General features: G+C 36.6%; 1 protein-coding gene and 1 pseudogene across 1 annotated transcript in view; both read left to right on the top strand.

The window, feature by feature from the left end:
• LOC123546994 (adhesion G protein-coupled receptor L2-like) overlaps positions 1-27,234 on the top strand; it is a 448,877-nt gene that overhangs the window by 334,734 nt on the left and 86,909 nt on the right. The window contains exons 15-19 of the mRNA XM_053550531.1: positions 9,794-9,892; positions 22,715-22,793; positions 24,343-24,469; positions 24,849-24,895; positions 25,688-25,817. Of these exons, the coding sequence (XP_053406506.1) occupies positions 9,794-9,892; positions 22,715-22,793; positions 24,343-24,469; positions 24,849-24,895; positions 25,688-25,817 (482 nt within the window). The remainder of the gene's footprint in view (positions 1-9,793; positions 9,893-22,714; positions 22,794-24,342; positions 24,470-24,848; positions 24,896-25,687; positions 25,818-27,234) is intronic.
• LOC123547926 (uncharacterized) lies at positions 17,763-19,998 on the top strand (annotated as a pseudogene).

Raw genomic sequence — 27,234 nt, 5'->3', positions numbered from 1 at the left:
CTTCGTCTGTACCCAAATTTTTAAATTTCTTGGGGCTGAAGAGCCTACTCAGGCTTCCCACAACCCCTTTCCCACCTCAATTAAAGGCTCTTGTCCTCTTGGTAGGGGGGGGTACTCTCCTCAAAAGGGGTTTTTTTGAAGAATCGTTTTTATACGGATTAGGAGGGTATAGGGCGGTAGAACGTTTACTTCCTGATTTTGCTGGAGTTATAAACTAGGACATAGAACGGAAAAATAAAAAATAAAGGTTTTGTGTTATGTAAAACGATTCAGGATAGTCAGCGGGGGGGGGGGGGGGGGGGAGTTGATATTTTCGGTGACTTAATGTACAAGCCGCTTTAATTTTAAAGACGAAAAATTACCCACATTTTGACAACCGGTTTTTATTTGGGGCGTTGGCTGGAATAAAAGATTTTTTCATAAAGAGAATTTTAAAAATTTAAAAGGGTAATGTCGTGTTATTTTGAAACTCGGTATTTTTCCCTGGCTGGAATTTTGTATATTTCAAAATTTCAGTCGGAAATGTTTAATAAGGCATTTCCTAAAACAAATCGAATAAGGTTAAAAAAAATCTTCTAGATACATGCACAGGGCTAATTGGGCTTGTAAAGGAAAGTATCCACGGTCCACCTGTTAGCATTAAGGTAGGCGATTTTTTTACTATCTCTAAGCATTTGTTCTATTTATGTAGGTCAAGGTGAATGGTTTAACCATTTAGGGACTTGGACCTGGACCTATTTAATGCAGCTGTAATTCCACTAATACAAAAAAGCCGATTTTGCACCTTTTCTACAAACAGTTTTAAATCGCAACAGAAAAACGTAAATTTTTGATCATTTAAACATCAATTATAATTTAACTTCTTCAAGACTGCGAAGTGGGGAGTTTTTTTTAGACTCAAAAAACTTTTTATTGGTCAAAAATTTTGGTGAAATCATGCAAAATTACCACAAAAATGTTTCCAAATTGATACTTCGGCGATTTTCGCCCAAAAAATTGGTTTTGGGCAACATGGCCGTTGAAAGGGGTCAAATACGGTAGTTGGGAGGCAATTCCGGTGGTGCGACTGGAATGGGGGGTACCGCGAAAAAAGTGATGAAATAGAGGAAAAACCTCGGGGGGGTCACAAAATGACCGCTGAACGGAGGGGACCGCGACGGGGGTGACAGGTTAGATGTCGGTCCTATAAAAAACTGTTTTATTTTTGTTTGGGCAAAGGTAATTTCAGAAATTACTTTAATGGAGATAATTTAAAAATTTTAAATTTTTTTCATCTTTACTTGATCTGTAAGAAAAATTTAAAAATAGTGTAATTTCCGTAGAAACCCTCATCCCTATGCAAAAATCAAAGAAATTGCGCTACGATGCAAAATTTTTTAATCAGGCAAATAGCTCAAAGCCTGGCATCTCAGTAGGGGCTGCTCATACAATTTTTAAACGAAATTTAAAAAAGAGAAGATAAATAAAATTGATACCCCAAACTGCTTTCGAAACCTAAATTGCCCATGAAAAATGGGCCCAAAAAAATTTTTAAACATTCTCCAAAAAAAGACAGTTGATCTTTTTCAAATACCATCAGCAGGGTGAGACTGGGTTTATTTTTTTACCATGTGAAAAATCCAGAACAAAATATGGCCACCAAAAAAGCAAAAGACCTTGCATTGCAAAACGTACCAGGACTCAGAAAGGCAAAATCCATTTTATTTACAAAAACAAATCCTGCCATTTAATTGCCGTACAAAAGGAAAAACGTAAATCCAATTTTTTCAAAGGCAAAGGGCCTTTACAAATTGAAGAAACATTTAACAAATGCAGACAACAATGGGTTTGCGGGATATTGATGACAATGTACGCTTTATGTCCTTCGCCATTTGCGTCGTCCTCCATCACATTTCTAAAAAAAACTTTTTTAAACTATGGGGAGATTTTAAAAAGCTGAAATCTTTTTGTTTAAAAACCCAGGGGGGCCCAGGGCTTTATATTTGGGGGGTAGCTCATCTATTTGGCCTCTACCAAATTTTCAAACTATCCCACTAGGGTAAAATATGGCCCCGTCGATTTATATAAAATTTTAAAAGGGAAAATTTGAAAAATTTTTGGGACAAAAACAAAACCTGGGGTTTGATATTATATATGGCCTAAGACCACAGTTCTTTTTACTTTTTTTCTAATAGGCACTGGACACTATAACAAATTTTTCATGCATTCCCAACCCCCATAAAAATACCTGAACTCAACAGAACTATTCAAGAGAAAAAATTCCAGCCACAGTAAACATTTGGTTGACCGGCTCTTTTTTCCACCATTTTGAACCAAATCACATGCGTATGAAGAATACTCTCTAGATGGCCGCAAACAGGCCCTATCAAAAAGTCATGTTATGCATATTCTGACATTCTCATTCTGTCAAATTGTACATGTACCTACTATTTCATATTTCCTCTATTAAATCATGCCATTTATTGCAGGTCTTTCACTCTAAAATTCACCAATATTCACCATCAAACAGAGGAACTATTTTCCGCGTAACCACATTGTGGTCAACCAACACCTCTGTTGAACTATGCACTAAAATTTGACAGCTTCGAATGTTACACATGGTATTGGTCAAATCTGAGCAAAAATAAAATTTGCGTACTTTTCAGACGAAAATAAACCCGCAAAATTCTATAACTTTTTTGTTTGATGAGATTTTCACCCAAAATAAAAAACAGCATGTTTCCTTATTATACATCTATCCAAATTAAGAGCCACTTCAAGTCTGATTACAATATCACTGTTCCAATTTTAAGGAAAACTATTCATATTACAAAAAGCACGTCAAAACGCGTAGTCATCTCGCACGAAAAAGTAAAATGTGAACTAAGAAAAATCCTGTAGCTGTCAAATTTGCCCTTTTTAAGCAGCCCAGTATGTGGCAAATGTGAGAATGAATAGCTTTTGTACATATATGTGTCATATACTTTTCAGTGGTCATTCATTTATGGCTACCCTAGGTAAAATGAGCCAAACAGCTCTGAAAAGTCCAATATGTGAGCTTACTAAAAAGCTTATGAGTCTTTCTGGAATGAATATTTCACTCAAATCTTACAGTTTACAGGCATTCAGTGCACTCTGTAAATGAAACATGCACACCATGACCATTTACAACACTGTGTATCACAGCTGAGCATTCTGGCAAAACAGCCCCTATCTCTATAAAGAATGATTTTAATGTACATCACTGCCTGCTGAATGTTCCAAACCGGCTTAATTTCAGCAAAAACCTTAATAGATATCAACCTGAGAAACTACAACTGGTGCTCCTAATTTTTCCGGTGACTAATATCAATGGAAGTGACCCTTCGTGTGACCGAAACAGGATCTTTTGTGTGACTGGAAGGTCTTCGGCCGAACAACATCTGAAATATGAATCGAGCTAGTCATAATTTCTTAGATTGAATACTTAATCAGTTTACATGATTGTATGTATGTGCAAACTATATTTCAAAACAATCTGACTGCAAAGAAAGTGTGAAATGCTAAAAAGTGCTCCTCAAAGCAACTTTTCTATGAATATTTATATCACAATGATCATTGAAAAGTGGATGAAGAAAAGCATACTAATTTATTTGATAACATCAATCTACATTATTTTGGTAAGGGTAAATACTTATTGATGCATGTCACTTATCTTTTTTCTGTTTTTTTCTGTCCAAATGATCAGCATTTGCATACGAAAGTTGGTGGGGTAAGGAATTTACATTATCACAGCAGTTTCGCCACAAGAGTACACAGCATGTATGCAGCAGGAGTACACAGCATGTACGCCGCAGGACTCGGGTCAGGAGTACACAGCATGTACGCCGCAGGAGTACACAGCATGTACGCCGCAGGAGTACACAACATGTACGCCGCAGGGGTAGTACACCGCAGGCTCATTTGCATGTGAAAAGTGTATGTGCCGCGTACATGCTGCGTACTATTTCCCGCATACTAAATTCCTCCAGCGTACATCCTGTGTACTATGTAGTCCACAGCATGTACGCAGCAAGTAGTACGCGGCAGAGCTCATTTGCATGTCAAAAGTGTACTACAAACGTACTATCGGTGTATGTGCGGTGTATATCCTGCGTACTATTTAAAGCCCTTGATTTCAGTACACATCATGTACGCATCATATACGCTGTATGTACACAGCAAGAGTACGCAGCAGGCCTTTTTCTTCTGTAAGGGTAGATGGCCGCAAACAGGCAAAACAGGCCCTATCAAAAAGTCATGTTATGCATATTCTGACATTCTCATTCTGTCAGATTGTACATGTACCTACTATTTCATATTTCCTCTATTAAATCATGCCATTTATTGCAGGTCTTTCACTCTAAAATTCACCAATATTCACCATCAAACAGAGGAACTATTTTCCGCGTAACCACTTCCGTATTGTGGTCAACCAAGGGCAAATAACTGTGGTCTTGTGCCTATTTAGCATCGTATAGTAGTCCTTTACCAAGATTATTCAGATTATCCCCCTGGGGTTAAAACTGGCCCCGCCCTGGGGGTCGCATGGTTTAAATAGACTTGTATAGGGAAAAACCTTTAAAAAATTCTTGTCTTAAACTTTAAGGCCCATAGCTTAGATATTTAGTATTTGGCATGCTCTAGTGGTTCTCTAACAAGATTGTTTAAATCATGACCCTGGGGTCAATATATGTCACGCCCAGGGGGTCCCTTGTTTTACATTGACTTATAAAGGAAAAGTATTTAAAAATCTTCTTGTCCAGAACCATTAGGCCCAGACCTTAGATATTTGGTATTCAGTATTGTCTAGAGGTCAGCTATCAAGTTTGTTCAAATCATGACCCAGAGGTCTACTGACCTACTTTTTTGTTTTTGAAGTTACAGCATAGAAATTTAGACCACATGTATAATTTTTTGATACAGATTTCAATACTCATCTTGAATAGTCTTAATCTTGACCTACTGACCTACTTCCTTGTTTTTGAAATTTGGACCATGTGTATAATTTTTGATACAGATTTCAATACTCATCTTCAATACTCTAAACCCTGACCTACTGACCTACTTTCTTGTTTTTGAAGCTGCAGCAAAAGAGATTTGGCCTTCTTGTATAATTTTTTTAACAGATTTCAGTAGTTATCTTGAATAATCTTTACCATGACCTTCTCACCTAGTTTTTATGCCCCCACTTTGGAGGGGGCATATAGATTTGCCCTTGTCCGTCCGTCCGTCCTTCCGAGAATGTTGTGTCATGCCTAGCTCCAAAAGTATTTGACGTAGAGTCACAAAACTTTACAGGAATGTTGGTCAGCATGTGTAGTTGTGTACCTGGGGTTTCCTGTCTGGATTCATTCAGTCATGTAGGAGTTATGGCCCCTGACTTCGTAAAAATTGGTCATTTTAGTGTTGTGTCGCGCCTAGTTCCAAAAGTATTTGACATAGAGTCACAAAACTTTATAGGAATGTTGGTCAGCATGTGTAGTTGTGCACCTGGGGTTTCGCGTCCGGATGCATTCAGTCTTGTAGGAGTTATGGCCCCTGACTTAGTAAAAAATTGGTCATTTTAATGTTTTGTCGCGCGTAGCTCCAAAAGTATTTGACCTAGAGTCACCAAAGTTTACAGGAATGTTGGTTAGCATGTGCAGTTGTGCACCTGGGGTTTGGGTCCAGATTCATTCAGTCATGTAGGAGTTATGGCCCCTGACTTAGTTAAAAATTGTCATTTTAATGTTGTGTCGCGCATAGCTCCAAAAGTATTTGGCCTAGAGTCACCAAAGTTTACAGGAATGTTGGTCAGCATGTGCAGTTGTGCACCTGGGGTTTTGCGTTCAGATTCATTCAGTATTGTAGGAGTTATGGCCCCTGACCTAGGAAAAAATTGTCATTTTAATGTTTTGTCGCGCGTAGCTCTGAAAATATTTTACCTAGTCATTACGAATTTTAAATAGCATCATATTGTTTTCCCAAAGTTGATCTGTGTCCTTTGTCATGTAGTGGGGGCATCTGTGGCCCATGGACACATTTCTAGTTTGTTTTTGAAGCTTTAGCAAAGATATTTGTTCAAGCAAGCAACTAAACTCAGGTGAGCGATATAAGGCCATCATGGCCCTCTTGTTAAGATACAGCCTTGAAATTGGATGACATATACAGTTTTGCACACTGATCTTAAAACTGACTTTCAGTGACCATGAATGTGGCCTCCTGACCTACTTTCTTAATATTTTAGCATCAGTTTGACATTTGAAACATGTTCACACAACTGGGAAAAGATTTCAATGCTTACTTATTTTTGACTTTCTCACCTGATCTCTTACACTTGTCTATGAAGTTCATATTACTCAGGTGAGCGATCCAGGGTCATCATGGCCCTCTTGTATACCAAGTTAATGTTTCGATACACTTATACTCTATCTCAGTTACAAGGAAATTCATTGATGCAAGCATCAAAGACGCCGCCAAGTGTTGTGTCTGAAGTACATTTATTGCAATATGAGAAATCACCTAATTATTAGTTTGGTTAGTCTGACTGGTTACAAATTATCAACATTAGCACATAATACAATATATGTTATAAACTGTTCAAAGCATGGAAAATAAGCATGATAGAAAAGTATTACCATGCAATACAAATCCTCTACCTGCAATGACATTGACATTGCGAGTAGGTGGTCCCTTTACATACAAAATTAAAGTAATTATTTCACCAACTAAGGTCAGCACCTATAAAAAGTTCTTATATACAGGAGTATGTGTATGAAGTTTCACAGAAATGCAGTTAGTTGGGAAATGAGGAAATGTTGAAAGATAATTATTTCAAAGTTTTGGTTCACAGAAACCATTATTTTTATTATCATATATTGTAATAACTGTTTTCTATTCACTGATGAAGTTTCATGGTCCTTAGTCACCTACATTATAGATTTCAGAATGCAGATTATACAGTTTCCGTTGCCAAAACAACCAAAAATTTTTTCCAAGAAAAGAATGATATAACATGAATAATCTCTATATTGCCCCTATTCACAAAGCAAATGTCATGAATCTTTCTTATATACTTTTGGAATATCATAGAATTCATTTTTTTTTTGGACCAACGGCAAACTTGATTCAAATCTAATATTACAAGAAATTTAGCAAGCATAATAACCCTCTGCCAAAGTGTAGAAAATCTTTTAATGAAAATCTTTTTTTAAGTTAGACAGGAATGGACAGATACAAAAACAAACTATCTATACAAGTTAAAAAAAAAAGAAAAAAAAGAAAAAAGAAACAAGTAACAAGATATAATACAAACGGAGCAACTGACTATTCATATAAAATTAATGAAAATATAAATTCAATAAGGAAATCTTATAATTTGAAAATCACTGATGCTTTGATAAGTTATGGTCCCATGGCTTTTGATATTTTGATCTAACCACATTTTAAAGAAGTATTAACTTGTCACTGACAAATTCAGCCAAATGATGGCCCTTTATTGCACACCTTAGTTGACAGTGAATATCTGTAAACAATAAGTATATGACACATAAGCAAAAAAAAGTCAAAGGTTAGAATCAATTATATAAATATACAACTGTAAAAGGAATCTGCAAAAATGTGCGCATTCTGAAATTACATCACTGTACCTATCAACAAAGAAAATAAGACAAAAGATTAACTATAAGTTAACAGCGGCACTTTCTATGTTCATTTAAACATATATATGCTTATTGATTCCTTTATTTAATTTGTTAATACGTTTTTTCAAGGAATTTTATGCAGGCAAAGGGTAATTTTCCATATTTTTATTTTTATGCCCCCGAAGGGAGGCATATAGTTTTTGAACCGTCTGTCGGTCTGTCAGTCTGTCCGCAATTTTCGTGTCCGGTTCATATCTTTGTCATCGATGGATGGATTTTCAAATAACTTGGCATGAATGTGTACCACAGTAAGACGACGTGTCGTGCGCAAGACCCAGGTCCGTAGCCCAAAGGTCAAGGTCACACTTAGACATTAAAGGATAGTGCATTGATGGGCGTGTCCGGTCCATATCTTTGTCATCGATGGATGGATTTTCAAATAACTTGGCATGAATGTGTACCACAGTAAGACGATGTGTCGCGTGCAAGACCCAGGTCCGTAGCTCAAAGGTCAAGGTCACACTTAGACATTATAGGATAGTGCATTGATGGGCGTGTCCGGTCCATATCTTTGTCATCGATGGATGGATTTTCAAATAACTTGGCTTGAATGTGTACCACAGTAAGACGACGTGTCGCGCGCAAGACCCAGGTCCGTAGCTCAAAGGTCAAGGTCACACTTAGACTTTAAAGGATAGTGCATTGATGGGCGTGTCCGGTCCATATCTTTGTCATCCATGGATGGATTTTCAAATAACTTGGCTTGAATGTGTACCACAGTAAGACGACGTGTCATGCGCAAGACCCAGGTCCGTAGCTCAAAGGTCAAGGTCACACTTAGACGTTAAAGGTCATTTTTCATGATAGTGCATTGATGGGCGTGTCCGGTCCATATCTTTGTCATTCATGCATGGATTTTAAAATAACTACGCATGAATGTGTGACACAGTAAGACGACGTGTCGCGCGCAAGACCCAGCTCTGTAGGTCAAAGGTCCTTGTCCATCGGCCATAACTTTTCATTCAAAGTGCCATCGGGGGCATGTGTCATCCTATGGAGACAGCTCTTGTTTAATATTCTCTTCGAAGTTTACTGAAAAATTTATGTAAAATGCATGAACGCTCCCTTGTCCGCAAATCAAGCGTTGCAGTATGGTAAATCTGCGGTGTGTTCTATTTATAGAAAATGAGATAGGCAAGTAGGTCATGCTAAGGTCAGAAATGGAAAACTTGACTCACAGAGTAACCTCCCTTATCAATAAATTGGATCAACATTTTGACGAAAATGTAAATTAAAAAAATATTTTCTGCTGTACAAATAGGGAGAGTAAAGACAGATAACATTGTTTTATATCACATAATAAGTTGCATTACATACATTTCTTATGTTTTCTTTTTGCCATTTTTTTGTTTATTCACTAAAATCTATTGTGCAATATCGAGGGCCCTTTTACAAACTATCCACTGTGTTCAGTTTATCATTCCTAAACTATTCATTACCATCTTTACAGAGTCCAAAATAAAAGTGTATCCAATATACTCGACACCGCCTCCTGGCGGCGTCGAATAACTAAATTTATCACATGTTTGACGTTGCGGGAGTGTAATAAAGCCATTAAATAAAAATGATAAATACACTAGTGTAATAAAGCTTTGACGTCGACGTCATTTATAGTAAAGGAGACGTTGATCAAATTGACTTGTTTATATAGTAAAAGAAAGTCGAATTTTTAATGTTTCGACAAGAAAGACTAACATGTGATAAAAAGAATATTACATTTGTGACTTTCCACATTGAATTTATTAAACGAGTTGAATAAAATAATAAAATGCGAGGCTCTCATGTGAAAAGACACACATGTAATATCCTCTATACATTGGACTCAGACTTAAACTATTGTCCAATATTGTCATCCACATTGGAGTTATTAAATTCTCAAAGATAGCTACAGCTTCTTCAGATATACCCAGTTTCATTATCCAGCATCGAAATAGTTGAGCGCACTGTCTCCTGTGATTAACCGTATTAAACTGAGTTATATGCCACTTGCTTTTTATTAAAATACACAAACTTTTATTGAATAGATTATTATTCTTGGATATAATTAGATACTGACATACCTGATTAAATGTGTACTATAGCTGACCTTTCAAATGCTGTTCATTTATTAGATACAGAAATAGGACGCCAGTCAGGAAATGTTGTGTTTCCAAGCATCAAACAGACCGGAGCAGTCATTGATATACCTGAAAGCACCCTTAGAAATACAGGTAAAATGTTTTTAATGTGACCTTATAACTTAAACCCGTTTAAGACAGAAGAAAATATTTGTATGCTTTGACGTTACGCACGATGTTCATACGCTTTTGTCTTTTTAGATGACACACGGCCTAAATTCAGATGTATTGAGCGCTATACCCGACGCAATTTGATGACCAATACATCAAAATAAAGAGACATAAAATCTGTCTACTTTCAACTGCATTTAAGTCAGGAATTCACTGCACTTTATTAGATAACACCAAGTAAAGTGTTATATATTGAGTAAAAACATTATGTAGACGGGTAAACAATTTCGAACAGGCACTTACTTAAATTTGTTAATAACACCTTTGTTAACACGGGAAAAGGTCAAATAACGTTACCCTGAATGCCGTCTGCAGATGACGTCAGTGACGGAGCTGAAAACATTTGACGTCATACGCACAAAACAAATCCTAAACAAGGTAATTTCACGACTAGACATGTAGTCGATTGGATATTTTGCAAAAAGTTTAGAACGGTAAGCGGGTTTATTTGAAAATTATATAAAAATTATATATCTTATTTTAAGATTTGTTTTCATAATTTCATTGTTGCAGGCTAAATGTTCCTGCAAATAATTTTAAATCCTACAAACGTTGTTAGAAGTTGGAATAAGTTTCAAAAGTCTGTGTCTAGTAATAATGTCACAGAGTAGAAAATTAATGTAGTCTTGCAAATTTTGGCGATGTATGTACTATTTCAGACCTGAATATTTACTTTATGGTGATAGATAGTTCACAAATTTAAATATTTATACAATGTTATTTTCAAGATAATTTCGAAATTATACTCGGTAATTAAATATTTAGATATATGATTACTTTATCGTTATAATTGAATGTCCAATGAAAATGTCACAAAACTGATGTAACGTCTTATTTCCTCGACGTTACAGTACTGTATGTAGCATTTTATCTAAGTTTATGATTATATATTCATTCATATACGTAGACTGATCCCATGTATTTTGTCAAATATTGACATTGCTTTCTTTTCACTTAACTTCTATATTTTATCATAATACACTGCATAATACTGCATTATTTAACTCTTTGCTTTAGGAAAGCTATTATGACTTCAACAGAAAGTGCCAGAATAAAAGCAATTAATGACGCAAAATGGCAGAGACGAAAACAACAGAAACTCGACTCCTTACATAGAATCAAACAAACGGTACTGAAAGCCTATTGCGATGTTACGAAAGGTTCGTTACAATACAAGTATTGTAAAATCTGGCCCCGTGCTTATAGTTTTATGCTTAACTCAATTCCATGCTCAAACGTAAGATGCTTTGAACAGGTATGTTCTCATATTTTACTAGACCTTTTTATTTAAAAATATGGATAGTCCAATAAGCTTACAAAGTTGATTTACAAACAAATGTATTTTAACTGCCACACTTCACATATACAAGAAAATCAAAATTCATGCTGCTGGAAAAATATAAGCACGGGGCCAAATATTTTTTGCGGGTTGGGAATTTTGCAAATTTTAAATTCTGAAGTTGTTCATGAGGTTAACCTTATTCAAATTAATCAGGCTTTCAAGTAGTCCTACTTTTTCCTACTTTTTTTGAAAAAACTCCTACTATTCCTACTTTTTTATCTAAAGAAGAAGAAATATATGTTAACAAATATTGTAAGTCTTTTCATATAATTAATTGTGTTACATAATATCAAGACTGGTAGTGTACTTGTGATGCTCTAGAGACCTTTGGCATGCTGCTGGTGACCTCTTATGCATGCAGGAACCTGCTGACAGTTTGCTATGTGAGTTGAAGACTGACCTTGATTTTGAAGCATAAGAGGTTGCAGGTGGCTATGTACAATGCGGACCTCAAGGGATCATGAAAATAGACAGACCATGTATACTGTGATTTATGTCCTGCTGTGTAATTGTGAGTAAATGAACAAAATTCAGCCCAAGATTTAGGGCTAGACAGAGGGTATCCATGCCTCCCAAGTTTGCTGAGAAGTGACCTATACTCATCAAAGTTGCACCCAACTGAGGAAAGTGTCCCTCCCAGTATCTCAAAATTAAGACCAAAGAATGTACCAGAGCCCACCATTTCATACCTGTATTTCAAAATTTTCCCCCATCCCTAAAATGACTGGGATATCTTCTCTCATTCGTAAAAATCTAGACCAAAAATTGCACCAGAGCTCACCGTTTCATACCTATATTTCAAAAATTTCCAGGGGAAGCAAGCCCCTGACCCCCTAGAATAACTGGGATGTTTCCTCCCATACTTAAAAATTTAGACCAATTTGTACCAGAGCCCACCATTTCATACCTGTGTTTTAATAGTTTCTAGGGGGAGAACCCCCTAAAATGACAGGGATACCTCCTCCATACCTCAAAATCTAGACCAAAAATTACACCAGAGCTCACCGTTTCATACCTATATTTCAGAAATTTCCAGGGGAAGCCCCTGACCCCCTAGAATAACCGGGATGTTTCCTCCCATACTTAAAAATTTAGACCAAAAATGTACCAGAGCCCACCATTTCATACCTGTGTTTTAAAATTTTCTAGGGGGAGAACCCCCTAAAATGACAGGGATACCTCCTCCATACCTCAAAATTTAGACCAAAAATTGCACCACAGCCCACCGTTTCATACATATATTTCAAAAATTTCCAGGGGGAAAGCCCCCTGACCCCCTAAAATGACTGGGATACCTTCTCCTGTCCTTAAAAATTTAGACCAAAAAATGCACCAGAGACCCACCATTTCATACTTGTATTTCAAAATTTTGCTAAAATGTCTAGGATGCCTCTTTCCATACCTCAAAATTTTCAACAAAAAATGCACCAGAGCCCCCCTGTTTCATACTTTTATTTCAAAATTGTCCAACAGTCCCTTGATCTCCACCCCTAAAATAAAGGGAATATCCCTTGAGTACCTTTTTGGCGCTATGCACCTTGCCTGTGATGCTTTTGTTCTAAAACTGATGCCTCCCCAATCAAATATTTCTGGATCCGGGTCTGAGTTTGTTCTCATAAGTTCCTACTTTTTATCCCCCGACGAAAGTCGGAGGGATATAGTTTTGGCGTTGTCTGTTTTTCCGTCCGTCCTTCCGTCCATCTTTCCGTCTGTCCGAGCCATATCTAGGAAATGGTTGGGAATATTTATTTAAAACTTCATATACATGTTCACCACTATGGGTTCTTCAGCCCGTCAAGTTTCAGTCAGATTGCCCAAGTAACACCAGAGTTATGGCCCTTAGAAGTTTCTACTGTTAACTATATAGGGTACTATAAATATGGCAATTTCTACATCATAACTTTTGATATATTTCACCTAGAACTATGAAATTTAAACAGAATTTAGATCACCATAATGTGGTTGTGTACACACAATTTTGTTTGGATTTATTTGTAAATTAAGAGTTATTGCCCTTAAATTGTATAAAAATCCACATATTTGTACATAACAAACTTACCATTTGGTAGAATTTCATTAAATTTCTTTCATTCTTTTCCATGAACATTTATTGTCAACATGTGAAGTTGTGTACACACACCTGGTCACCCCGATACCTTGATCACACCCCTCCCACTACCCTGCAAAAAAAAAAAAAAAAATCATTTCTTATTTAAGATTTTTTCCAAACAAACTTCATATACATGTTCACCACTATGAGGTTATGGGGCCCATCAAGTTTCAGACAGATTGCCCAAGTAACACCAGAGTTATGGCCCTTAGAAGTTTCCAGTGTTAACTATATAGGGTACTATAGATCTATAGATATGGCAATTTCTGCACCATAACTTTTGATATATTTGACCTTGAACTATGAAACTTTAATAGAATTTAGAGCACTATAATGTGGTTGTGCACACACAATTTCGTACGGATTTCTTTTGTAACTTCAGAGTTATTGCCCTTTAATTGTCTAAAAATCCACATATTTGTACATAACAAACCTACCATTTGGCAGAATTTCATTAAATTTCTTTCATTCTTTTCTGTGAACATTTATTATAAACATGTGAAGTTGCGCACACACACCTGGTCACCCACTTGCCTTGGTCACCCCCGCCCCCTCCCAACACCCCCCCCCTCCCAACACCCCTCCGCCCCCCCCCCCCCCCCCCAAAAAAAAAGAAAAAAAAAAATTTTTCATTTCTTATTTTAGATTTTTTTCAAACCTTCCATGATTATTTATCAACATGCAAGTTGTACCATACCCCCACCTCACTCCTCCACCCAGGCGTGCCCACCACTGATCATGCATCCTCTGCACCCCCCCCCCCCCCCCCCCCCCCCCAACTTCACCCTTTTACCCTTTTTTTTTTTTTTTCATTTTTAAATTTCCATCAATGTTTATAATCAACATGTGAATTTTGTTTCCTCTCCCATTCCCCCGCACCCCCACCCCCTAAAAAAATAAATATATACATATATCTATATATATACATATATATATTTCCATTCCTTTTTTTTATCCCCCGACGAAAGTCGGAGGGATATAGTTTTGGCGTCGTCCGTCCGTCCGTCCGTCCGTCCGTCCGTCCTTCCGTCCGTCTTTCCGTCCGTCCTTCCGTCCGTCCGTCCTTCCGTCTTTCCGTCCATCCGTCCGTCCGTCCGTCCAGAGCCATATCTAGGAAATGGTTGGGAATATTTATTTAAAACTTCATATACATGTTCACCACAATGAGTTCTTGCGGCCCGTCAAGTTTCAGTCAGATTGCCCAAGTAACACCAGAGTTATGGCCCTTAGAAGTTTCTAGTGTTAACTATATAGGGTACTATAAATATGGCAATTTCTGCATCATAACTTTTGATATATTTGACCTAGAACTATGAAACTTAAACAGAATTTAGATCACCATAATGTGGTTGTGTACACACAATTTCATTTGGATTTATTTGTAAATTAAGAGTTATTGCCCTTTAATTGTATAAAAATCCACATATTTGTACATAACAAACTTACCATTTGGTACAATTTCATTAAATTTCTTTCATTCTTTTCCATGAACATTTATTGTAAACATGTGAAGTTGTGTACCCACACCTGGTCACCCCCTTACCTTGATCACACACCTCCCCCCTTATCCCCCGACCCCCCCCCCCCCCACCCCAAAAAAAAAAAAAAAAAAAAAATTCATTCCTTATTTTAGATTTTTTTCAAACAAACTTCATATACATGTTCACCACTATGAGGTTATGGGGCCCATCAAGTTTCAGACAGATTGCCCAAGTAACACCAGAGTTATGGCCCTTAGAAGTTTCTAGTGTTAACTATATAGGGTACTATAGATCTATAGATATGCCAATTTCTGCATCATAACTTTTGACATATTTGACCTAGAACTATGAAACTTTAACAGAATTTAGAGCACTATAATGTGGTTGTGCACAGACAATTTTGTAAGGATTTCTTTTTGTAACTTCAGAGTTATTGCCCTTTAATTGTCTAAAAATCCGCATATTTGTACATTACAAACTTACCATTTGGCAGAATTTTATTAAATTTCTTTCATTCTTTTCTGTGAACATTTATTATAAACATGTGAAGTTGCGCACCCACACCTGGTCACCCACTTGCCTTGGTCCCCCCCCCCCCCCCCCCCCCCCCCCCCCCCCAATTTTTTTTTTTTTTCATTTCTTATTTTAGATTTTTTTCAAACCTTCTAAGTTGTACCATTCCCCCACCTCACTTCCCCATCCAGTCATGCCCACCACTGATCATGCATCCTCTGCCCCCCCCCCCCCCACACTCCAACTTCACCCTTTTACCTTTTTTTTTTTTTTTTTTAATTTTTAATTTTCAATCAATATTTATAATCAACATGTGAAATTTTGTTTCCTCTCCCATTCCCCTGCACCCCCACCCCCTAAAAAAATAAATATATACATATATCTATATATAGATATATATATTTCCATTCCCTTTTTTTTTTTTTTTTTTTAAATGTTCAAACCTTCAACATGTTAAGTTGTGACTGCACAAACCTTGCCCTCAGCCATGTTCAAGATATCTTACCTGTGTTCTCTTAAGGACATCTGATCTTTTAAGTTCAAATGTACATGTAAAACAGCAACACCTGGTGCCAAACCACTCAAAGACAATATTTCATTCAAGTTAAACTTCAAGCTCACATTTCAATTAACTGCATTTAATTTTAAAAGCTAAGCTTATTACACTAAGCATATCCCATTCAAAATAAATTCTTAAGTCAGGATCAAAGTATCATACATTTATTATGTACTCTTTAATTAAACATTTGTTTTCTGTTAAATTGATTTTGACTAATGAAATTATTTGCTTCTTATTAACATCCTTAACTTTTTGCCGGATATATCTTTTTGCCATTCCTCACCACAAACCCTTTCGGCAGGGGATACCAATTCATCGAATTTGCTTGTTTTTTTTTAAATGTTCAAACCTTCAACATGTTAAGTTGTGACTGCACAAACCTTGCCCTCAGCCATACATGTCATACGTCCCGGATTGTCCGGGATTGTCCCGGAAATGACATACTTGTCCCGGTGTCCCAGACAGTGTTGAAATGTCCCAAAAAATTAAAAATACAGAAAACAAAAATAACCCCCCAAAAAACTACTGTTTTTGGTCTATAAATTGTTGAATTTTACATTAATAAAACACAATAAACAGTCCCCGGTGTCACATTGTTTATTCCTAATTATATAAATAATGAAAATTGACCCAACCCGAAATATTTTATATGAAATTTATCTACAAGATTTATTTTATTCCTTTGAGGATTCCATTTTATTAATGATTAGATAAATGTTTAAGCTTTAAAATGATACCAGATAAGCTGGATTCTAAATCACGATGACAAGGTTAATTCTTCGTATGTAGTAAGTCTCCTAATTCTGTTCACCTTGGGAACGCAACCAATTCACGTGCCGAACTATAGACGTAAATTACCCTATTTACCTCCCTTAGAAAGCTAGACGACATTTGCAGCAAATTATTCCTAAGCGAGTGTACAATGTTTATCTTCGGAAACTACATGCCATTTTATGATAATTATGCATGCAATAGACGAATACTAATGTCACGGTGTATGTCCTGGACAAAAGGTAAAAATCCCGGAAATTTTAACTCAGAATCCCGGAAATGTCCTGAAAAATTATGGCATGTATGCCTCAGCCATGTTCAAGATATCTTACTTGTGTTCTCTTAAGGACATTCTGTTCTTTTAAGTTCAAATGTACATGTTAAACAGCAACACCTGGTGCCAAACCACTCAAAGACAATATTTTGTTCCAGTTAAACTTCAAGCTCACATTTCAATTAACTGCATTTAATTTTAAAAGCTAAGCTTATTACAGTAAGCATATCCCATTCAAAATAAATTCTTTAGTCGGGATCAAAGTATCATACATTTATTATGTACTCTTTAATTAAACATTTGTTTTCTGTTAAATTGATTTTGACTAATGAAATTATTTGCTTCTTATTAACATCCTTAACTTTTTGCCGGATATATTTTTTTGCCATTCCTCACCACAAACCCTTTCGGCAGGGGATACCAGTTCATCGAATTTGCTTGTTATTATCAGATTCCTACTTTTCTCCTACTTTTTTTATGTCAGAGGCTCCTACTTTTCTCCTAGTTTTTCATCAAAGGTCACTTGAAAGCCTGAAATTTAAATTTTTAGATCAAAATATTTCGAATCTCATTTAGAGAATTATGTCACCGGCTCTGCTATTATATTTACGATGTGTGAAATAGGTTTGATAGTTTTCAAAGTCGTCATATTAGCACTTGTCATTCTAGCGGCAATTGTATAGAGCTGCCTTTGCTACCAGTGCAGATCAAGATCAGACTGCGCATCCGTGCAGACTGATCATGATCTGCACTGTTCGCTATTCTGTCTGTACATTTTAATGAATACCTCTATGAACTATAAATGGTAATGTCCAAATTGAAAGATGGAGAAGTTCATTTTAGAAACTTAGCAGGGTAAGGTTTAATGCGCCGCTATTAATCTCGCATTACCGATTTTAATGTTTTAATTTTGTAGACAACAGAGGAAGACATGTATCTGATGCTGCATTAAGGAAGAGAAAACAACGGGAAAGGGAGAAACATCTGAAGGATATGCGTAATAAGAGACAAAAACGGTGGAGAGATAAACAAAAAATACATCAAAATGAGGACACTTCTTACAAGTTTTTGAATAAAATGCATAAGAATAGAGCTGTTAAAAAATTGAAGAATTTACTCCCGCCATCTACACCAGCTAGAGTTGCAACAATATCAGCTTATTTACAACAGGATAAATCACCAACTGTTAAAAGTTTGCAGAAAAAGGGCGTACTACTCACACCAGAAGAAAAGGACACTATAACACTAGGAAATGCAGTTTTACAGGACTTGAAATCGACAATAAAAAGTGCAAAAACGAAACGAACGGATGATTCGAGGATTGCCATGAATGTCATTAGTGCAGTGAAGAATCAATAGCAAAATCGAAGTCAAAAACGAAACTTGCAAAGAGACTTTCTGTAAATAAAAAAAGAATTTTCAGTGGATCTAAGAGAAACAAAGTGTATCACACAGCAAAGGCCACATTTACATTCACAGAAATAAAACACGTTCAGACGCACTGACTGAAGACATAAAAAGAATGATATATGACTTCTGGTGCGGACCAAACAGTGCGAGGCTGACTGGAAACAAGTCCGATGTGAAAAGAGTCAGAATAGGACCAAAACAGTACTCTAGTCATGCAGTTTATACAGAATGAAGTATTTTTAGAATTTCAAGAGAAGCATCCAGAAATTAAAGTATCGCAATGAATGTTTGAAAACTGTAAACCATATTGTGTTCGTCCTGTACGAACTAAGGATTGAATGACTTGTTGTTGCAGATATCACATAAAAGCCAGGACATTGTTCAAAGCATGTATGGATTTCAGGAAATCTCTCGCAGCATCGGAACACGATATGTATAAAGTGTACAATAATTTATCTGATTTTGCGTCAGCTACACTTTGTGATAAAACTGAAGATGGGCTCTACCGGAAGGTGTGCTTGGACAGGGAATGTGCAAACTGTGGAGTGTCAAAGTTAACGTTTCACGACAGTGAACTGTCTTCAGAAATCGACTCCCCGGATGTAAAGTGGGAAAAATATGAATATGTTGAAGTGACTATGAAAAATGGAACAAGAAGAAAATTAACTCTAGTACAGAAAAATACCAAACCCGAAGAGATGTTCGCTTACCTAAAGAAGGTCATGGAAATGTATCCAGGCCATCAGTTTCACGCAGTGTGGCAAAATGAACAACTTAAATATTTAATTACAAACTTACCGAAAAACCATTGTCCATGATTTTTCTGAGAACTATTGCGGTATTGAGCAAAAAGAAATACAGTCGTCTTATTTCCAGAGAACAGAGGTATCATTACATGTAACTTTAATATACAGACATGCAGTTTTAGAAGTTGACGGAATCAGTAGTACTGAAATTAAACCAAATATTATTGGTGAACAATTCTTTGTAATATCACCAGAAGACAGTCACGATCAGCATTTCACACGTGTTACACAGATGAAAATTGCTGAGTATCTAAAATCCATTAACTATGATTGTACCGTCATGCACGAATTTTGCGGTGGTTGCCAGTGTCAGTATAAAAGTTGACATTGTTTGAGCGACCTCACTGTGTCTGTGAAAGATCTAGGATATACATCCATTTATCGAAATTTTTTCAAAACCAGTCATGCAAAAGGCCTACAAGATGCTGCGGGAGGGCTCATGAAGAATCTAGCAGATGCAGCAGTCACTCGCGGAAAGACTCGGATTCAGTGTGCACATTATTTGTATTTGTTTTCCTGCAAATTTCTACAGGAAACAAAGTCACATATATTTAAACGCCTATCTTTAGATATGTTGCAAATATTCCAAGAAATACTGTCCAATGCTAGAAAGCAATTCCAGAAAATAAGAAGATTCACCAAGTTAAAGCTACTAAGAACTCGAATAGCTTACAAATTAGAAATACAACATGTTACCAATGTGACAATTGTATCGACGGACAGATAGAACGGTGTGAAAATATTGAAACAGTCAGAGTGGTGAGGTCTTTAAAAGTTCAAAATGTATTACGGGATCAAAGTGATGTCATTAATGAAAGCAATAATGAAAATATATCGGATTATATAAAACGCGGGACAATAGTAGCCGTTCTTTCGCAAAACGATGCTGAAGAATTTTATCTGTTAAAATGCACTACCAAAGAAGAACTAAACAGATTCATGGAACGCAACGCATCACGCCGGTAGCATAGTTTTAAAGGGCAAATATTTCAGAAAACTTGAAAATTTAGAATACAAACTCATTCGTGGAAAGCATGCAATTTTCCCTGTTCAATCTGTGATATATATTTGTACAGAAACCACATGTAAAAAGGACATACTTCAATTAAATGAAGATGAACTGCAGGACATTTTACAATGTTTGAGCATGTGCAGATTAATTGCGTAAAAAATTCACGTTGTTCAATGTGATGTATGCATAAAATATTTATACATGTACCAGATTTAGTGTTTGTATACAAGACAAGACAGCAATTAAAGACATATACTTTTCTTAATTATCTTAATAAATACTGTCATTTACATTTTTGTTATCCCCCGACGAAAGTCGGAGGGATATAGTTTTGGCGTTGTCCGTCCTTCCGTCCGTCTTTCCGTCCGTCCGTCCTTCCGTCTTTCCGTCCGTCCGTCCGGAGCCATATCTAGGAAATGGTTGGGAATATTTATTTAAAACTTCATATACATGTTCACCACAATGAGTTCTTGCGGCCCGTCAAGTTTCAGTCAGATTGCCCAAGTAACACCAGAGTTATGGCCCTTAGAAGTTTCTAGTGTTAACTATATAGGGTACTATAAATATGGCAAATTCTGCATCATAACTTTTGATATATTTGACCTAGAACTATGAAACTTAAACAGAATTTAGATCACCATAATGTGGTTGTGTACACACAATTTCATTTGGATTTATTTGTAAATTAAGAGTTATTGCCCTTTAATTGTATAAAAATCCACATATTTGTACATAACAAACTTACCATTTTGTAGAATTTCATTAAATTTCTTTTATTCTTTTCCATGAACATTTATTGTAAACATGTGAAGTTGTGTACCCACACGTGGTCACCCCCTTACCTTGATCACACACCTCCCCCCCTATACCCCGACACCCCCCCCCCCAAAAAAAAAAAAAAAAAATTCATTCCTTATTTTAGATTTTTTTCAAACAAACTTCATATACATGTTCACCACTATGAGGTTATGGGGCCCATCAAGTTTCAGACAGATTGCCCAAGTAACACCAGGGTTATGGCCCTTAGAAGTTTCTAGTGTTAACTATATAGGGTACTATAGATCTATAGATATGCCAATTTCTGCATCATAACTTTTGATATATTTGACCTAGAACTATGAAACTTTAACAGAATTTAGAGCACTATAATGTGGTTGTGCACAGACAATTTTGTACGGATTTCTTTTTGTAACTTCAGAGTTATTGCCCTTTAATTGTCTAAAAATCCACATATTTGTACATAACAAACTTACCATTTGGCAGAATTTCATTAAATTTCTTTCATTCTTTTCTGTGAACATTTATTATAAACATGTGAAGTTGCGCACCCACACCTGGTCACCCACTTGCCTTGGTCACCCCCCCCCCCCCTCCCAACCCCACCCCCCCCCCCCCCCTCTCCCAAATTTTTTTTTTTTTTTTTTTTCATTTCTTATTTTAGATTTTTTCAAACCTTCCAAGTTGTACTATTCCCCACCTCACTTCTCCACCCAGTCATGCCCACCACTGATCATGCATCCTCTGTCCCCCCCCCCCCCCACATCCAACTTCACCCTTTTACCTTTTTTTTTTTCATTTTTAATGTTCAATCAATATTTATAATCAGCATGTGAAATTTTGTTTCCTCTCCCATTCCCTGCACCCCAACCCCCTAAAAAAATAAATATATACATATATCTATATATAGATATATATATTTCCATTCCTTTTTTTTTTTTTTTTAAATGTTCAAACCTTCAACATGTTAAGTTGTGACTGCACAAACCTTGCCCTCAGCCATGTTCAAGATATCTTATCTGTGTTCTCTTAAGGACATCTGATCTTTTAAGTTCAAATGTACATGCAAAACAGCAACACCTGGTGCCAAACCACTCAAAGACAATATTTCATTCCAGTTAAACTTCAAGCTCACATTTCAATTAACTGCATTTAATTTTAAAAGCTAAGCTTATTACAGTAAGCATATCCCATTCAAAATAAATTCTTTAGTCCGGATCAAAGTATCATACATTTATTGTGTACTCTTTAATTAAACATTTGTTTTCTGTTAAATTGATTTTGACTAATGAAATTATTTGCTTCTTATTAACATCCTTAACTTTTTGCCGGATATATCTTTTTGCCATTCCTCACCACAAACCCTTTCGGCGGGGGATACCAATTCATCGAATTTGCTTGTTTCTATTACGATAACGTTTTTGCATAACCTTTAAGAACGTCAATTTTTGACGTTAGATTTTGACGTTTTCGACGTTACCATTCGGTATACCAACATCATGCGTAACGTCATTGTGTACCTATTTCTATTTTTGGAATGATGTTAATTTTCAAAGGTTGTAATGCAAGCCTACTGAAAACAAATGTGTCATGTCTGCCTAACATTTTGTCTAAGTAATCTATTGTGGTTCTTTTCTATCAGCTCACATTTTGAAAGGTGCTAAAACATTTCTTAATTTGTCATTTAAGGTATCATGAATGTTTGCTTTGGTGGTGCTTACTATAACTCCCTTGGAGGTATAATGGAGCAGCAGGTGACAGATGAAGGGTAAGTAACTCCCTTGGAGATATAATGGAGCAGCAGGTGACAGATGAAGGTTAAGTAACTCCCTTGGAGGTATAATGAAGCAGTAGGTGACAGATGAAGGGTAAGTAACTCCCTTGGAGGTATAATGGAGCAGTAGGTGACAGATGAAGGATAAGTAACTCCCTTGGAGGTATAATGGAGCAGCAGTGACAGATGAAGGTTAAGTTACTCCCGTGGAGGTATAATGGAGCAGCAGTGACAGATGAAGGGTAAGTAACTCCCATGGAGGTATAATGGAGCAGCAGTGACAGATGAAGGATAAGTAACTCCCTTGGAGGTATAATGGAGCAGCAGTGACAGATGAAGGTTAAGTTACTCCCATGGAGGTATAATGGAGCAGCAGTGACAGATGAAGGGTAAGTAACTCCCTTGGAGGTATAATGGAGCAGCAGTGACAGATGAAGGTTAAGTTACTCCCTTGGAGGTAAAATGGAGCAGCAGGTGACAGATGAAGGGTAAGTAACTCCCTTGGAGGTATAATGGAGCAGCAGGTGACAGATGAAGGATAAGTAAATCCCTTGGAGGTATAATGGAGCAGCAGTGACAGATGAAGGAAATGTAGCTATAATGGAGCAGCAGGTGACAGATGAAGGTTAAGTAACTTCTTTGGAGGTATAATGGAGCAGCAGGTGAGAGATGAAGGTTAAGTAACTCCCTTGGAGGTATAATGGAGCAGCAGTGACAGATGAAGGATAAGTAGCTCCCTTGGAGATATAATGGAGCAGCGGTGACAGATGAAGGATAAGTAACTTCCTTGGAGGTATAATGGAGCAGCAGGTGAGAGATGAAGGTTAAGTAACTCCCTTGGAGGTATAATGGAGCAGCAGTGACAGATGAAGGATATGTAGCTCCCTTGGAGGTATAATGGAGCAGCAGGTGACAGATGAAAGGTAAGTAACTCCCTTGGAGGTATAATGGAACAGCAGGTAAGAGATGAAGGTTAAGTAACTCCCTTGGAGGTATAATGGAGCAGCAGGTGACAGATGAAGGCTAAGTAAACATTAAAGGGTGAAAACAAAAACAAATATCTCTTAAAATTCTAAATGAATTACCGAACCCACTTGTGCCTGACAAGAACGAAAATAGCAACTAAGCAAATCAACCAACTTTTAAACATCCATATATACAGTAGTACATAGGGATTAAAGGATGCTTCATTGTGAGGAAGTTTTCTGGGAACATGGGTATTCCTTTTGAATCTTTGTCGTTGTTTTACTATGATTTGAGATGAAAAGATTTGTTTCGCTTACTGGAACTATATTACCTGTCATATTCTTTATTCTTAACTATGACTGACTTATCACAAATAAATGATTATCTGTCTATGTGAAATTAAACATTTTGTATAATGCAAAATCTAGAAGAGATTAAAGATTTATACCAAAAATATTTTCAAAATTCCATGTCAAAAATCATACATTAATTCAGATGTTCTAGAGTAAAGTTTCTAGATTAAATAATGACACTTTGTGTGACGTCTTTTGTTCCCAAATGAAATTGTCCAATTCAGAACTGTGGAATTGTTTGCTAGTGGAGAAGTGAATTCGGACATCATAGCAGTTCAACTGCATACAGAACCAAGCATGTCCTTCCATGATTTGAATCCATCTATTCATATAACTTTAACTCTTAAAAATGTGAGTATACAGTAGGTAAATGTTTCATCAACATAAACGCATTTTCAACATGTGACCAACACTCATTTAGCGCTAATGACTGAATTAGACGCTAATCTTAGATAACACAAACATCAAAATGAAAAACATTATTATAACTGATAAACAGAAAAATGTAATGAATTTCAAACAAATAGAAGACATTTGTATTAAAGTCTCGTTCGACATAATTAGTACTCTGCTTGTATTTAAAATAAAATGTACTTAAACTAAGCAGTTATAGAAGTACATGTCTGAATATTTCCTATTCATACACAGGCAGTTCTTATTTTAGAAATTTACTGATTAAGCTTTCTATATCACAAGACAAGTTATATTTTATCAGTTATCTTGTTTTCAGGAAAATTATTCTAATCCTGTTTGTGTATTTTGGGATTATAACATCTCGTAAGTATTACACTCTCTTAAGCTACAGTCACACATACGGATATGTCTGTGCGTTGAGGTACGGTGCGGATGGGATTGGTCTGTGGGGGGCAGACACGGTATGTACGGAGCAGTACATCTTAGTAAAAAAAATACAGGACGCGAATAAGTACTACGTTGAACTACGTTTTACTGTGCCTGGCAACTTGTCCAGCGCATGGATGGGTCTGCGGTGGACTACGTTGAACTATGCTTAAGTATGGGCAGCCTCAGATAACTATGTTCAGCTACGGATCAATACGGCAAGGTACGTTTTAGTACGTTTAACTACGGATGAATAAGTTTCAACCAAGTTGGACTAAAGTCACGCTCAGCGGATCGCTCGAACTTTTGTGCATGTTCAAAAGTTGGAGAAACATGCAAGTTTGGGATAAGTCTTAAATACGTTTTGACCAAGTGTTGGTACGGATTGATACGGATTACTACTTTGATGTTCGGCTCAGGTATGGATCGATAAGGATTACTACATTTCTATCTGTGGCTAGACGTAGCTATCCGCGCCGTATGTGTGACTGGGGTATTACTGACACTGGTATATTTGCACAAAAGCTACAGATGTTGAATTTGTCCAACTAGCAGAAATTCACCCATAAAGTACAATTAAGATAATAAAGAAAATTGAATTCTGTATGTATAAATGTTCATTAATTCTTTAATCTGTACTATAAAAATATATTTAAAACATTTTGATGTGTGTTATTAGACGATATTCAACTCCAACAAAGCACCTCTATACATATTTTGTATTTTCAGAATTAAGTCGGGCAGGAAGGGGGCATGGTCTTCTGAGGGATGTGTCTTAGAAGAGATTACAAACTTGACAGCAACTTGTGCTTGTAACCATCTCACCAACTTTGCAATTCTGATGAGCCCATCAAAAATTGTAAGTAAATATCTGGTTTCAAAACATCTGATGGAAAATTTCAGTATAAGAACAACACAGTGTTGAAAACTTAGGGTGCTATAGTTATTGCTGTAGAAGGCAGAAATGATTGTACACACATGATATGAATCTTATCAGAATAACACTTTTTACTAAGAATGGTGCAAATAGAAAATATAATTTAATGGTAGCTAACTATTGTTTAAAATGAATTGTGTACCTTACTGACATTTTTGAACAAGGCTTACATCAAGAACTGACGGGTTTAATGTTCATATGTCTAAGCTTCAAGTCAAAACTGCTAGTCTCAATGACTGAGTCATCTACAATGATACCAGCTTTATTAAATGATTACCAAACTTATTTTATCCTCTACCAATTAAAGTCTAGTTGTGACTATAGAATTGCCATGCGTTAGTCCATCTGCCAGCCAGCCAAATCGATATTCTTGTTAAGTATTACTTTGCCAGTCACTAAAAAGTTGCTTCAGACATTTACCGTTACAAATTTATTGTGCATGATACCAGTGTCACCAAGGTCACACTTAGAAAGTCAACCTCTTATAGGATTACCTTTAACCTTTTGCACTCAAACTTAGCTCTTAGCTTAGTAGTCTAAATATAGGCATTTTTCTTGCCCTGCTGGCATTAAGATGGTGAATAACGCTTTATGAAATTTTATTATTCAAATGTTTGTTTCTTTTTTATAATTTTTACAAAGTACCTAACCCTGTACATTTTAAATCAATAAACAGACAAGTTAAAGCATAGCAAAAGTTCCTTCTAGGGCACATCTATATAAATATATAATGATCATCTTGTAAAATTTTGGTTGCAATGTCTGTTTTAAATATTGGTCATCAGTGTGCGGAACCCCAGGATTGGACACAAGGACAAAACCATTCTACCTTATTGACATTCCGTATCCTCCCGTTTAATCAGGGAGTCAGTGGCGCAGTGGTTAGCAGTTTGGACTACAACGCCAGCAATCCGCGTTCGATTACCGGACCCGGATCGATTCACGGTTGCGGCTGATATCCCGACTAGTGTTCAGTGCAGGGTGATTTACTTTAATTATGTCTCCCCCAGGAGACATATTGTTTTTGCCCTGACCGTCCGTCCGTCCGTACGTCACACTTCATTTCCAAGCAATAACTGGAGAACCATTTGACCTAGAACCTTCAAACTTCATAGGGTTGTAGGTCTGCTGGAGTAGACGACCCCTATTATTTTTGGGGTTACTCCGTCAAAGGTCAAGGTCACAGGGGCCTGAACATTGAAAACCATTTCCGATCAATAACTAGAGAACCACTTGACCCAGAATGTTGAAACTTCATAGGATGATTGGTCATGAAGAGTAGATGACCCCTATTGATTTTGGGGTCACTCTGTCAAAGGTCAAGGTCACAGGGGCCTGA

Source organism: Mercenaria mercenaria, chromosome 9 (genome assembly GCF_021730395.1).
Source record: "Mercenaria mercenaria strain notata chromosome 9, MADL_Memer_1, whole genome shotgun sequence".
Taxonomy (NCBI): Eukaryota; Metazoa; Mollusca; class Bivalvia; order Venerida; family Veneridae; genus Mercenaria; species Mercenaria mercenaria.
The sequence above is the reverse complement of the archived record's forward strand: the minus strand, read 5'-3'. Positions and strand labels throughout refer to the sequence as shown.